This window comes from Marmota marmota, unplaced genomic scaffold (assembly GCF_001458135.2).
Source record: "Marmota marmota marmota unplaced genomic scaffold, marMar, whole genome shotgun sequence".
Lineage (NCBI taxonomy): Eukaryota > Metazoa > Chordata > Mammalia > Rodentia > Sciuridae > Marmota > Marmota marmota.
In genome coordinates this window covers 12,845,161-12,858,280 of record NW_026000249.1, presented here as the reverse complement: position 1 = coordinate 12,858,280, position 13,120 = coordinate 12,845,161, and the positions used below count along the sequence as shown (strand labels likewise).

Genomic DNA, 13,120 nt, shown 5'->3' with positions numbered 1-13,120 from the left:
GTGAGTCTCATTGCTTATGCTTTTTCCTTTGCCTGAAATTTCTTGTGCTCTGGCACCTCTGTGTATTCACATTCCCTTTGTGCTGCTGGGTCACTTCATGTTCAACCCTTTCCCTGATCCTCCCAGCTTAAAGCATTTGTTCCTTCACTAGGACTCTTCCTCAGGACCTGCTTTCTGACCCTCTTTCCTAACATCTGCTACTCTCTGTTCTACAGAGCTGTACTCAAACATGTCATTTCTCTTCCTCTAGACTATATGTTCCTCAACAGCAGGACTTGGGTTTGAGTCTCCCTGCCTACTTCCTGATATCCACTCATTCAACTTTCATTTAGCAATTACTTATTGAGCACATGTTCTGTGCTGAGCGTACAGCAGTGAGCAAAATAAACAAAGTTCCTTTCCCTTGGAGTTTACATTCTAGTAGTGCCCATTAATGACATGCTTCAATCATTGATTGGCAAACATTGATTATTTTTGCTCTCTGGCAGTTTTAGTTCTGAGTGCTAGAGATGCATATGTGAAGAAAAATAGTCTTTGTCTATGAGGAGTTTGCTATACAGTAGGGAGACAGCCACACAAATAAATGAATATGATATATTATTATACAATATTTCTTAGCAGAAACACCATTAGCATTTTGAACAGGAAAGTTGTTTGTGCTGAGGGCCTATCCCCTGCATTGTGAAGTGTTTATCTCCCTGATTACCATCCCTGTAGATTCCCCCTCAGAATGCCTCTACACATTTCAGAATGCCTCTACACATTTCAGAATGCCTCCCATAGAGATGGCATCTACTTCTCTTACATTGAGAAGTCCCATCAAGGGAGCACTTTATGAACTCAGCCTGGGAAATAGGCATGGGGCAGGGAGGAACAGAGTGTTTTGAAGCATTAGACCTATGATATGAAGAAGGCATCAGGTAAAGGCAGGCATGACTTGGAGATGATCCACAGCCATCTGCATCCCAGCACCTCTCACTTGTGAGCTGTGACTGGGGTAAAAGGTACAGGTATAAGGGCAGTGTTAGTGAACAAGTAGAGAGGAATCCCAGGCTGTGTTGCCCTGGGCTTTTTATGTTGTGCTAACAGGATTAGCATTAGTGCTGGAAGAAAAGGAGAAATAATTGGAAGGTTTGAACAGGGCAGAGGCATAATGAGATCAGTGGATTGTTTCCACAGTTGAGGGGAAGGTGGTAAGAACTTGAACTGGCAGTAGTGATGAGTCCTCTATCATCTGTTGAGGAAGAAAGTGAATATACCCTCAGGTTATAAATAGCTTCTGTCACTATTTTATTATAGGACTTTCCTGGAAATACAAACTTTTAGGGGATAAAGAAACACCTGAAAAACTCAAAGGCCTGTACATTGTAAAGATTTAATCTACAGAATCATCACTGCTATTTCCCTCCCCGCCTTTTTTTTTTTTTCCTGGTACCAGGGATTGAACCCAGGGGTGCTTAACCACTTAGCCACATACCCAGCCCTTTTTTGTATTTGTATTTAGAAATAGGGTCTCGCCAAATTGCTTAGGGCCTCGCTAAATTGCTAAGGCTGGCTTTTGAATTTGTGATCCCAGCCTCCCAAGCCACTGGGATTATAAGTCTTCACCACCACACCTGGCTATTTACCCCTTCTTGAGAGGTCCTGTGCTTGGCTAAGGAGGCATCACCATGCTGGCAATTGGCACACTACATTCCCTGACAATGCTAGTGTCTGTGAATGTGGTTACAGGTCCACGTAGATAGATACCATCAGGAGGAAGGTGAAGCCCAGAAAGAAGCCCAGATTCTGTGTGTTGCAGTCAAGTTTAGTGCTGATGATGCAGAAGGTCCCTCCATGACCTTTGCCATTGAATCCTAGTCCTGCACAACCCCAAAGCCCATCCCAGAACTTTTCTCACAGTGTACTGTTTGGGCTTTGAATTATCTTTCTCCTCTGCTAGACCATTGGCTCCTTGGATAGCCCCTTAGCAGATGGTGGTTAATGAGTGCATTTTTTTCTCTTTTATTTACTTTCAAACTTTGTCAAAACATGTGTGCTTTCAGAGTTGTGGTAGGTTTTCCTAATTAATGCATTTTTTTACATCTGCATTCTTTCCTTTGTTTTTTAGTTGCATGGTAATGAATTTTGTCCTGTTTTGGATGCAACATTCGTAATGGTGGCTCGTGATGCTGAAAATAAAGGGTAACTGCTATTTTTCCATAATTCTTTATTTTGAACAATTTGAAAGATACATAAAACTAGAAATAAACTATAATGAACTTCCATACATTCATCATCTGGACTTAGCAGCTGTAATTGTAACATTTTTTGCCAAATTTACTCCATTTATTTTTTTCTTTAAAGAAAATTATAATGTTTTAAAGCAAATCTCAGACATAATGACATTTCACCTCCAAATACTTCAGTGTAGGCATCTTTATAAAAATGGGGATATTTTATTTATTAACATGTATTCATGTATTAATTACACATCTTAATGGGGTTCAGTATGATATTTTCATATATGCATACAGCATGCACTGATCAAATCCAACCATCCTTTTGCCAACAGTCTCTAGTAATCACTAATCTATTTTCAGGTAGTCTCGTTTAGCTTTCACCCATTTCACTACAAATGAGTATGTGGCTGAATAATACTCCATATACTGAATAATATGTCATATTCTTTATCCATTGATCAGTTTCTGTGTATCTTGGCTGATTCTGTATTTTAGCTATTGCGAATAGTGCTATAATAAACATGGGTGTTCAGATATCTCCTTTGTATGCTGATTTTATTTCCTTTTTGAATATATACACAGAAGTGGGAGAGAGATATAGTAGATTCCTTCTTTCCCTTTCTACTTTCCTTCTTTCTTCACCCCACCCCCCTTTTTTTATACTGTAGATTGAACCTAGGGAAGCTCTGTCACTGAGCTACATACCTAATTTCCCCTTTTTTGAGACAGTGTCTTGCTAAGTTGCCCAAGTTGGCCTCAAACCTGTGATTCTCCTGCCTCAGCCTCCCAAATACCAGGTATTGCAGGTATCCAGCTTGCTGTGTCCAGCTTGATAAATCTATTTCTAAAAATGTATTATGTATTATGTTCTGAATAATGGCTGTTCTAATTAAAATTTCCAACAAGAGTTCACTCTCCTCCATAACATCACCAGCATTTTTTGTTTTGCAATGCTGGGAATTGAACCTAGGGTCTCACACATACTAGGGAAGCAATCTACCACTGAACCACACCCATAGCCCTACTTTTTGATAATAGCCATTCTAATTGGGGTGACATGGTATCTCATAGTTTTGATTTGCATTTTTCTGGTGGCTAATGATATTAAACGTTTTTTCATATATTTGTTAGCCATTTGTATCTCTTCTTTTGAGAAGTGTTTATTCAGATTTTTTGTGTTTTTTTTTAGTTGGATTACTTATTTCTTTTAATTGTTTGAGTTCCTTGTATTTTGTGAATATCAACCTCTTGTCAGATGCACAGTTCTTGTCAGATGTACAATTTGCAAGTATTTTCTCTCATTCTTTTTTGTAATATATTTATTTTTTTAAAAATTTTTTAGGTGGACACAATATCTTTATTTTACATTTATGTGGTGCTGAGGATCAAACCCAGTGCCTCGTGCATGCTAGGCGAGCATTCTACCACTGAGCCACAACCCCAGCCCTCTCCTATTCTTTATGTTATGTCCATATTGTTGATAATTTCCTTTGCTGTGCAGAAACTTTTTAGTTTAGTGTACTCCTATTTGTTTATTTTTGCTTTTGTTTCCTGTACTTTGGGATGTTTTAAAAAAATCTTTGCCCATTCCAGTGTCCTGAAGTGTTTTACCTGTTTTCCTATGCCAGTTTCATGTCTTATACTTAAGTTTTTAATATATTTTCAGTTGATTTTTCTAACTGGTGAGAGATAAGGGTCTAGTTTCCTTCTTTTGAATGTGGATATCTAATTTTTCCAGATCCATTTATTGAAAAGATTGTTCTTTCTGTGGTGCATGTTCTTAGCACCTTTTTTGAGAATCAGTTGACCATAGATAGGTGGGTTTGTGTCTAGGCCTTCTATTCTGTGTCTATTCTGTGTGTCTGTTTTGATGCCAGTACATGGTGTTTTGTTTACTGAAGCTCTATGTGTATTGAAATCAGGTATTATGATGCCAAAAATGAGGATATTTTCTTAAATAATTACATTACTGGGCTGGAGATGTATCTCAGTGGTAGAGCACTTGCCTAACATGCATGAGATCCTAGGATTGATTCCCACTACTGAAAACAAAACAAAACAAAACAAAAACTCAAGATTACATTATCATTGTCATGCCTAACAAATAGCAAGTCCTTAATATAATCTAACATTACGTTCATATTTAATTTTTCCCAAATCTATTTTAATGATATTAGTTCATTAGTTAGTGACATGGTTTTCCCACCTTTTTGCTTTTGAAAAAAGGTTATTTGTGAGCCGGGCATGGCTGTTCATACCTGTAATCCCAACAACTCAGGAGGCTGAGGCAGGAAGATTATAAGTTCAAAGCCAGCCTCAGCAACTTAGTGAGGCCCTAAGGACTTAGTAAGACCCTGTCTCAAAATAAAACACAAAAAAGGGCTGGGAATGTGGCTCAGTTAAGCAACCCTGAGTTCAATTGCTGGTACCAAAAAAAAAAAAAAAGTATTTGTGAACCTATGGTTTTATTAGGTGTATTTAAATACATTAATGTCATTGTTCTCTTTTTTTTAGTTGTAGATGGGCATAATACCTTTATTTCTTATTTTTACGTGGTTCCGGGGATTGAACCCAGTGCCTCACGCATGCTAGGCAAGCACTGTACCACTGAGCCACAACCCCAGCCAATAGTCGTTGTTCTTGATGCTCAAGTGTTTTAGTCAGCTTTTTCGCTGCTGTGACTAAAGGATCTGACTGAACAACTATAGGGGAGGAAAATTTTATTTGAGGGCTCACAGTTTCAGAGGTCTTAGTTCATAGAAGGTTGGCTCCATTTCATGAGGGGCTTGAGATGAGACTGAACATCATGGTGGAATGTGTGGCAGAGGGAAGTAGCTCACATCATGGCGATCAAGAAGCAGAAAGAGACTCCACTCTCCAGATACAAACATATACACCAAAGCCACACCCTAATTCCTACCTCTTCCAGCCACACCCTACCACTTCAGATATTAGGCTAAGGCTATAACCCAATCATTCTCCTCCAAACCTTCTTGCATTGTCTCACAGGTGAGATTTGGGGGACATCACATCTAATCCATAACACTCAGTGTGTGCTATCTTTTGTCAGTAGGGGCTCCCATGTCCTTTCCACCTTTTTCCACTAAGTCTTTGATACCTTCTTGCTCTCTGGTGTGACAAGAAGTCTTGGGCAAATTTTACACTTCCTGCCCAGGCCTGGAGTCAGCCATTTTTCCAAGGAATCCTGAAGTACTTTTTAGAAGGAGCTAGTATTCAGAGATCAAAATCTGGGCACTGGAACTATATATTGCTATGATTTTGTCACTGTTTCTAGGGCTTTTCAGGATACAGAGCTAGGATATACATCAAACAACAACAACAGCAAAAAGTTCCTACAAAATCTCATGAGCAGATTCAGTCATTTTCAAGTCAAATTTAACTGTACAGACATTTACTTATCTTTTTTCTCTTAAATTGAATTTTTGGCTCCCAACAACAGTTTTATCCAAGGCATCCAAACAGAAAACTGTCTAATTGTGGGCTGAGAGGGAATGTTATCAGATTTCTCCTTGTGCAAGACAGAATCCAGCAGCCTATGAGAGATCTCATTTGTACTAGAAACTTGATTAAGCAGCAAGAAATGAGAACTCTTTCCTACTGTATAGCAAACTTGCTTGGAAAACCAAGTCAAGAATGGAATATACCAAGAATATATACCAATATATATACTAATGAAATATAGCTAAGGATAGCTCCCATCTATACCTATCCCTCCCTCTATCCCTTAGCTGACCTACTGTGGACAGTGGCTGGCCCGATTCCTTTTCTTTTTTTTAATATTTATTTTTTAGTTTTAGCTGGACACAATATCTTTATTCTATTTTTATGTGGTGCTATTTTATTTTTATGTGGTGCTGAGAATTGAACCCAGTACCTCACGCATACTAGGCGAGTATTGCTACCACTTGAGCCGCATCCCCAGCCCCAGGCCTGACTCCTTTTCAAACAGCCTGGGCATTGGTCCAAATTTCTCTTCTAGCCAATGCATTACAGTTTTCAAAGCTGCTATTTCAATTCTTTATTTCCACTATTGTTTCATAAAACCTTTGGATTCTACTACAGAACAGGGCTCTTTTCCCTTTTTTATGTTGAAAGATTTGATGCTTACAGAAAAGTAGGGAGGGAGGATGGGAAAGGCAGCGGAGCACAACAGTCATGAAAGAATTCGCAGCTAGAAAACCATCTCTTCAAAACATCCTCGCCAAAGCAGAAAAGTAGGGAGAATAATGCAATGAACCCCCATTGTGCTTGTCACCTGAATTCACCAGTTAACATTATACCTCATTTGCCTTACTTCCTTGCTCTCTATAAATACACATATACATACATTTTTCCTGAATTATTTGAAAGTAAGTTTGAGACTGCTTCACCCCTTAGTAGTTAAGCATGTATCTAACAGAAACAAAAAAATTCTGCTACACAACCTCAATGCCTTTGTTATAGCCAAGAAACTTAACGGTGATGCAGTTATATTATTTAATATGATTCACATTCACATTTCACCAGTTGTCCCTAAAATATCTTTATAACTCCCCCCCATTCAAGATCTGATCAAGGATTTTGTGCTGTAGTTGGTTATGGTTCTTTAGAAGAGTGCCCCTACCAATTTTCTGTTTTCTAAGACACTGACATTTTTGAAGAGTCTAAATTAATTGTCTTATAGAATGTTATACCATCTGTATTTGACTTTTTTCTTGTGATCAGAATTACACTTTTTCAAAAGCATCAGTATTCATTTTATGTGAACTTTCCATTGTACTGATGAGTATGTAATCAGAAGTCTTCCTTAATTTTTCCAATATTCTTGTGTAAGCAATATTCAAAATGAATGGCAGAAGTCTTTAAAACTAGTAATTGTTCACCTTCAATTTTTATTAGATAAAGGCACATCTTAAATTGGATTCTTTTCTTTTCTTCTCTTTAGGCCAGCATTTGTAAATCCACTCATCCCTGGAAATGTGGAGGAAGAAGAGCTCTTTAGACAAGGAGAATGTACATGAACTTGTTTATAATAAAATAAGTTTAAGAAGTACATTAATTATACTGCAGAAGAAATTATTTAAGATCATTTTTGGAATCCTCATACCAATCAAATGTCTTACTCATACCAAGAATTTATTGAAAATACCTTTTTTTTGTTCTTTGGACTCCATGATTTGAGCAATTTTTTTGACCAGATGAAGTTAAGTGAAGCCATTTGTTTTCTCATTTTTAATGCTGGTCAGGGCTCTACACCAGGATAATAACAAGTTTTCTCTCATTGAACTGATAACTGGTATAATTTCCATCTGAAAGCAAAGACTCACTGAAGAAATTTGGGGAGGGGACATGTTGGGGATTGAACCATGGCATTGTGCATGCAATGCAAACACTCTGCCATTGAACTACGTCCTGAGCCCCTCACTAGAAATTTTATGTGGCCTCTGTAGCCTTCTCTTGGATATAAGTATTCTGGTAGAATTTTTTTTAATTTTTATTTTTTAATTTGTTCTAATTAGTTATACATGACAGTAGAATGCATCTTGAAACCTCAAAATACTGCATTTTAGGCCCCAAGGCACCCAGGTCAGGACCCCATGTGCCTTAGTGTGACCCTCCTAATCATAGCTTTTTATTCTCCTATGTTCTAGTGAATAAGGGGAAAAGAATTGCTTTCAGTTCTACTTCATTACTCAAAATGGCTCCCAGTGCCAAGGAGAGGAATACCATACATGAGATGTTTCTTAGCACACTGGATCCAAAGTAAGTTAGGATGACGAGAATCCAAGAAAGCACTTAAGCTTTGGCCTTTTCCAGAGCCAAACCTCCCTGAGTGTATTGGGAGTTATTTGTGAATGTTTTCCTTCTCAACAGTGAAAACATATTGTTAACAGGGTTTAATCAATCTCTGTTGGTATAGGACTATAAGTTTTCAGAGTCGAGTTTTGCCTCCTAATGCAGTGTGGATGGAGAGTACAAAACTGAAGAGTTTGGAAGTTTGCCACCCTCAGGTATTTAGAAATTTGTGAGAAATCTTCTGAATAGACTAGCTTTGCAGTCATGATATTTGTCTGAGATTTGATGGACCTTTTAAACTGACTATATTTTGTGGTGTAGTTAATTCCTTTGTTCTGTATATGAAGGTGAACATAAACTTCTTTTTATCAATCTTTACTTATGTCCTATAGGAACGGAACATTTTCAATCGTATCTTTGGTGGTTTCCTTATGAGGAAGGCATATGAACTTGCATGGGCTACTGCTTGCAACTTGGGGTAAGTTAAATTTAAATGGTCTTAATTTTTTAAAATATTTATTTATTTTTATTTATTTTTTAAATACATGACAACAGTGGAATGCATTACAATCCTTATTACACATATAGAGCACAATTTTTCATACCTCTGTATATAAAGTGTGTTCATGCCAACTTATGCCATTATACATGTACTCTTTTTTTTGCATTGCAATTCTTAATAACCCTTATGCCACAATTTTTCATATCTCTGTTTGTATATAAGTATGTTGGCCCCAAATTCAAATCTTCATACATGTATTTTGTATAATGATGTCCATCACATTCCACCATCCTTGCTAATCCCCTTCCTCCTCCCTTTCCCTTCCACCCCTCTTCCCTATCTAGAATTAATGTAATCTTCCCATGCTCTCCCTCCCTACCCCACTATGAGTCACGCCCCTTGTATCAGAGAAAACATTCAGCATTTGTTTTTGTTTTTTTTTTTGGATTGGCTAACTTCACTTAGCATTATCTTCTCCAATGCCATCCATTTACCTGCAAATGCCATGATTTTGTTCTTTTTTAGTGCTGAGTAATATTCCATTGTGTATAAATGGTCTTAATTCTGAGAAGCAATTTATACTACTTTTGTTAGTCAGCTTTGTGTCACTGTGACCAAAATACCTGATAAGAACAACATGCAGTGGCGCATGCCTGTGATCCCAGCAACTTGGGAGGCTGAGACAGGAGGATTGTGAGTTCAAAGACAGCCTCAGCAAAAGTGAGGCACTAAACAACTCAATGAGACCCTGTCTCTAAATAAAATACAAAATAGGGCTGGGGACATGGCTCAGTGGTTGAATGCCCTGAGTTCAGTCCCTGGTACCACCCCCTGCCAACAAAAAGAACAACTTACAGGAGGAACAGTTTATTTTAGCTCATTTTCAGAAATTTATTCCATGGTTGGCTGACTTCATAGCTCTGGGCTCGAGGTGAGGCAGAACATTATGGCAGAAGGGTATGAGAAAGGAAAGCACTTTAGGACATAGCAAGCAGGAAGCAGTGAGAGAAAACTTTGCTCACCAGGGATAAAATATTAACCCTAAAGGCATGCCCCTGTGACCTACCTCCTCCAGCCACACCTCCCCTGCCTATAGTTATTTCCTGATAGCCCATTCAGCTACCTGCCTACAGTTACCACCCAGCTAATCCATATCAGTGGATAAATCCATTGATTAGGTTACAGTTCTCAAAATCTAATCATTTCACCTCTGAACATTATTGCTTTTTCTCTCATGAGATTTTGGGGGACAACTCATATCTAAACCATAGCAGGTAACATTTCATAGCAGGGTAACATTTCAGATCTAAACCATAACACCATCCCACTGAAAAGAAACATTTTGAACCAGTCTGGATATATTTAGGAATATGTTATATCTTTTCATTTCCTTATTTGTGGTGCTAGGCATTGAACCCAAGGATTTGCACGTGTTAGGCAAGCACTCAACCATTAAGCTACATTTCCAGCCCAGAAATGTTTCTTTTAACATTAAAACTTTTTAAATTTGTTCTTTTTAGTTATACATGGTAGTAGAATCTATTTTGTTGTTTTCAAATGAATACCACACTGATACCAGCTGAGTTTGATCTTCATTTTTTTAAAAATATTTTTTAGTTGTAAAGGGACACAATACCTTTATTTATTTATATGTGGTGCTGAGGATCAAACCCAGTGCCTCACACATGCTAGGCAAGTGCTCTACCACTGAGCCACAACCCCAGCCCATGACCTTCATTTTAAGAAGGCTGTTGCCCTGAATTAGTAAATTAGTGCATTAAAGACCTGAGAAAATATGGGAATAACATGTAAAAGGGTAAAGATAGTGATTTTGGCCCTATGTGGTTGAATTGGCATCTCTTACCATTCATCACTGGTGTGATGATTTCCCCCTTCCCTAAATTTATTCTATGTTCATTTTTTTAAAATATTTTTTTAGATGTTGACAGACCTTTATTTTATTCATTTATTTATATACGGTGCTGAGAAACGAACCCAGTGCCTCATACATGCTAGGCAAGTGCTCTACCACTGAGCCAGAACTGTAGCTCCACTTTGTTCATTTTTGTTTTGCTTCTGTTGGTTGGGAAAATTCAAGATCATCTGAATTTTGTAATTCACCCAAATTCTACTTTTCTCCAATAGTGGTTCCCGATCATTTGTGGTAGCAGTGGATGATATCATGTTTCAAAAACCTGTTGAAATTGGCTCATTGCTCTTTCTTTCTTCACAGGTAGGTGAGAGGTGAAAAGCTTTTTTTAATGTCAGTTGGGCTTAAGAGAGGTTTCTATATTCTGAAGCCATTGATTCTTTTATGACTGCCTTTCTTCCCCTTCTTAATGCAGTTGACTAACTATAGCATTTCTAATCTGTTAGGTATGCTTTACTCAGAACAATTACATTCAAGTCAGAGTACACAGTGAAGTGGCCTCTCTTCAGAATAAAGAGCATATGACCACCAATGTCTTTCATTTTACATTCATGTCAGAAAAAGAAGTGCCCTTGGTTTACCCTAAAACATATGGAGGTAAGCAGTGATTATTGCTTTTCCCTAATGAAAGGAAGAAATTTTAAAGAAAAAAAAATTTTCAATTCTTGGGATTGAACCCAGGGCCTCACACATGCTAGGCAAGAGCTCTACTGCTGAGCTACATCCCCAGCCTTCTTTTAAATTGTAACAGGAAGTGCAACAATGCTTGTCAGTCCAAGAGCATGTCCTTAAGAAATTTTGCTTTTGAGGTTCTATAGCCATGAAGGCCAAAGACGCCTCCATAGTCCTCAGGTGGCTGTTGCTGTTCTTCCCACCGGTTATCTGCAGACAAGCAACCACTGGTAGTGAAAGCCTAGTCCTCCCAAAGGAAAGGGACGGGAGTTATGACCTGTTTTCTTAGGAATGCTGCACACGTCCAGCCCAGTAGTGCATCCCTATTGCTGGTTTTGCATGCTTACTGCTGCCTGAGTGTTCCCAAATAGTGTCTTGTTTGTATGTTTTTATAGTATGTTTCAAATTTCTCCAGGGTTATCTTTCTTGTGTTTCAGAATCCATGTTGTATTTAGATGGGCAGCGGCATTTCAGCTCCATGAGTGTCCCTGTGAGCTTGAGAAAAGACTACCGTGTGGAGCCCTAGGAAAACCTCACTTGTTGCAAACCAGCACTCCACCTGCAGTGACATAGTGCCTAATGAAAGCCAATCAAGTGTATTTGGTTTTAGTATTGCTTCTTATCCTTAATATACAAGGAGAATGTATTCAGCTTTTAGGATATTCAGAAAAGCAGAACGAGAGCAGCTGGGTGAGGCTGAGATGATAAAGTTATTAAACAATAAATACTTTAAAAACTGTATTAATTGTGAACCTACATGTTGGCCCTCCATCCCTATCTACTAAAGGAATTAGGGCAGAATGCCTTTATATACAGTTGGACACATTCTTTTCTTACTCATACTGCAGCAATCAACAATTTCCTGCCAGGGTAATTGGATGACATTCTCTAAACCTGACCAATTCCCCTATGTCATCTAAAACCCCATCAACCTTACATGATTGTATTTGCTTCCATTTACTTCTCAGCTTTTTTTAGCAGAGGGTGTATGAAAAATTAGAGTGAAAGGATCCAACAAAGGATATGGCATCTGCAAAGACTTGTGGGAAGATTTAGTTTTAAAATTCCATTAGGAGGTATTTAGAGATGGCATAGATGAAGAAACACAGGAGCATCTGTTCATTCTTTCATTCATTAGACAGTTATTCAGCACACTGTGCTAGGGGTTGGGCAGGATACATCTGATTTTAAAATAATAGCTGAATGAGCTTATAGAGCACTTACCATATGCTAGGTAGACACCACCCTCGGTACTTGACATGTATTAGCTTATTTATTTCTTCCAATCAGCATTGTGAGGCAGGTTCTGTAACTTTTGTAGGATTAGTCCACTCAGAAAACTGAAGCACATATAGGTTAAGTAACTTGCTCAAACCCAATATTACAATATCACCTAGGAATGGAAAGGAAGGCATTCCAAACTTTTTGTGTGTGTGTGCTAGGGATCAAAACCAGGGCCTTGCATGTGCTCTACGTTGAGTTACAACCCCAGCCAGCATTCCTATTAATCTGCAGCCAAGACAAGACAGTTTATTACCTGAAGGGAGGAAAACATGATCAAATTTGGAAGAGACCAAAAAAAAAAAACAAAAATGGCTGGGTATACAAATCATGTCCAATAATAACCCTGAATGTTAATGGCCTAATGTCACCAATCAAAATACATAAGCTAGCTGATTGGANAAAAAAAAAAAAAAAAAAAAAAAAAACAAAACAAATCAAAACAACAACAAAACACTACATAGAAGGAAAAAGAAATCTTTGAAAATGCTGTTCCTGAGATGAAAATAGTCTCCTTTGGTATGGGTTCCAGGTCACAAATGTGCCTCTGACTTGGAATTAGCTAGAGTGTTTTAAAATTTTTTATATTAATTTATGTAATTTTATTAAAATCACAATATCATTCACCTCTGGCATAAAAAGTCCTGGGAACAAACAGCTTTCTCTCAGAGGCATGCAATTTAACTCAATGGGATCAAGCCAGTGCTATACTATAGT

The 13,120-nt window shown here is 38.0% G+C and overlaps 1 protein-coding gene across 6 annotated transcripts in view; it reads left to right on the top strand.

Annotated features, from left to right (window-relative positions):
• Acot9 (acyl-CoA thioesterase 9) overlaps positions 1 to 11,863 on the top strand; it is a 76,902-nt gene extending 65,039 nt beyond the window's left edge. For all 6 annotated transcript variants that reach the window (XM_015488085.2, XM_048796448.1, XM_048796447.1 and 3 more), the window contains 8 exons: positions 2,111 to 2,184; positions 7,168 to 7,235; positions 7,874 to 7,985; positions 8,143 to 8,233; positions 8,411 to 8,496; positions 10,666 to 10,753; positions 10,897 to 11,047; positions 11,560 to 11,863. In XM_015488085.2, coding sequence (XP_015343571.1) covers positions 2,111 to 2,184; positions 7,168 to 7,235; positions 7,874 to 7,985; positions 8,143 to 8,233; positions 8,411 to 8,496; positions 10,666 to 10,753; positions 10,897 to 11,047; positions 11,560 to 11,648 — 759 coding nt within the window. In that variant the 3' untranslated portion in view covers positions 11,649 to 11,863. The remainder of the gene's footprint in view (positions 1 to 2,110; positions 2,185 to 7,167; positions 7,236 to 7,873; positions 7,986 to 8,142; positions 8,234 to 8,410; positions 8,497 to 10,665; positions 10,754 to 10,896; positions 11,048 to 11,559) is intronic.
• Positions 11,864 to 13,120: the final 1,257 nt, after the last annotated feature.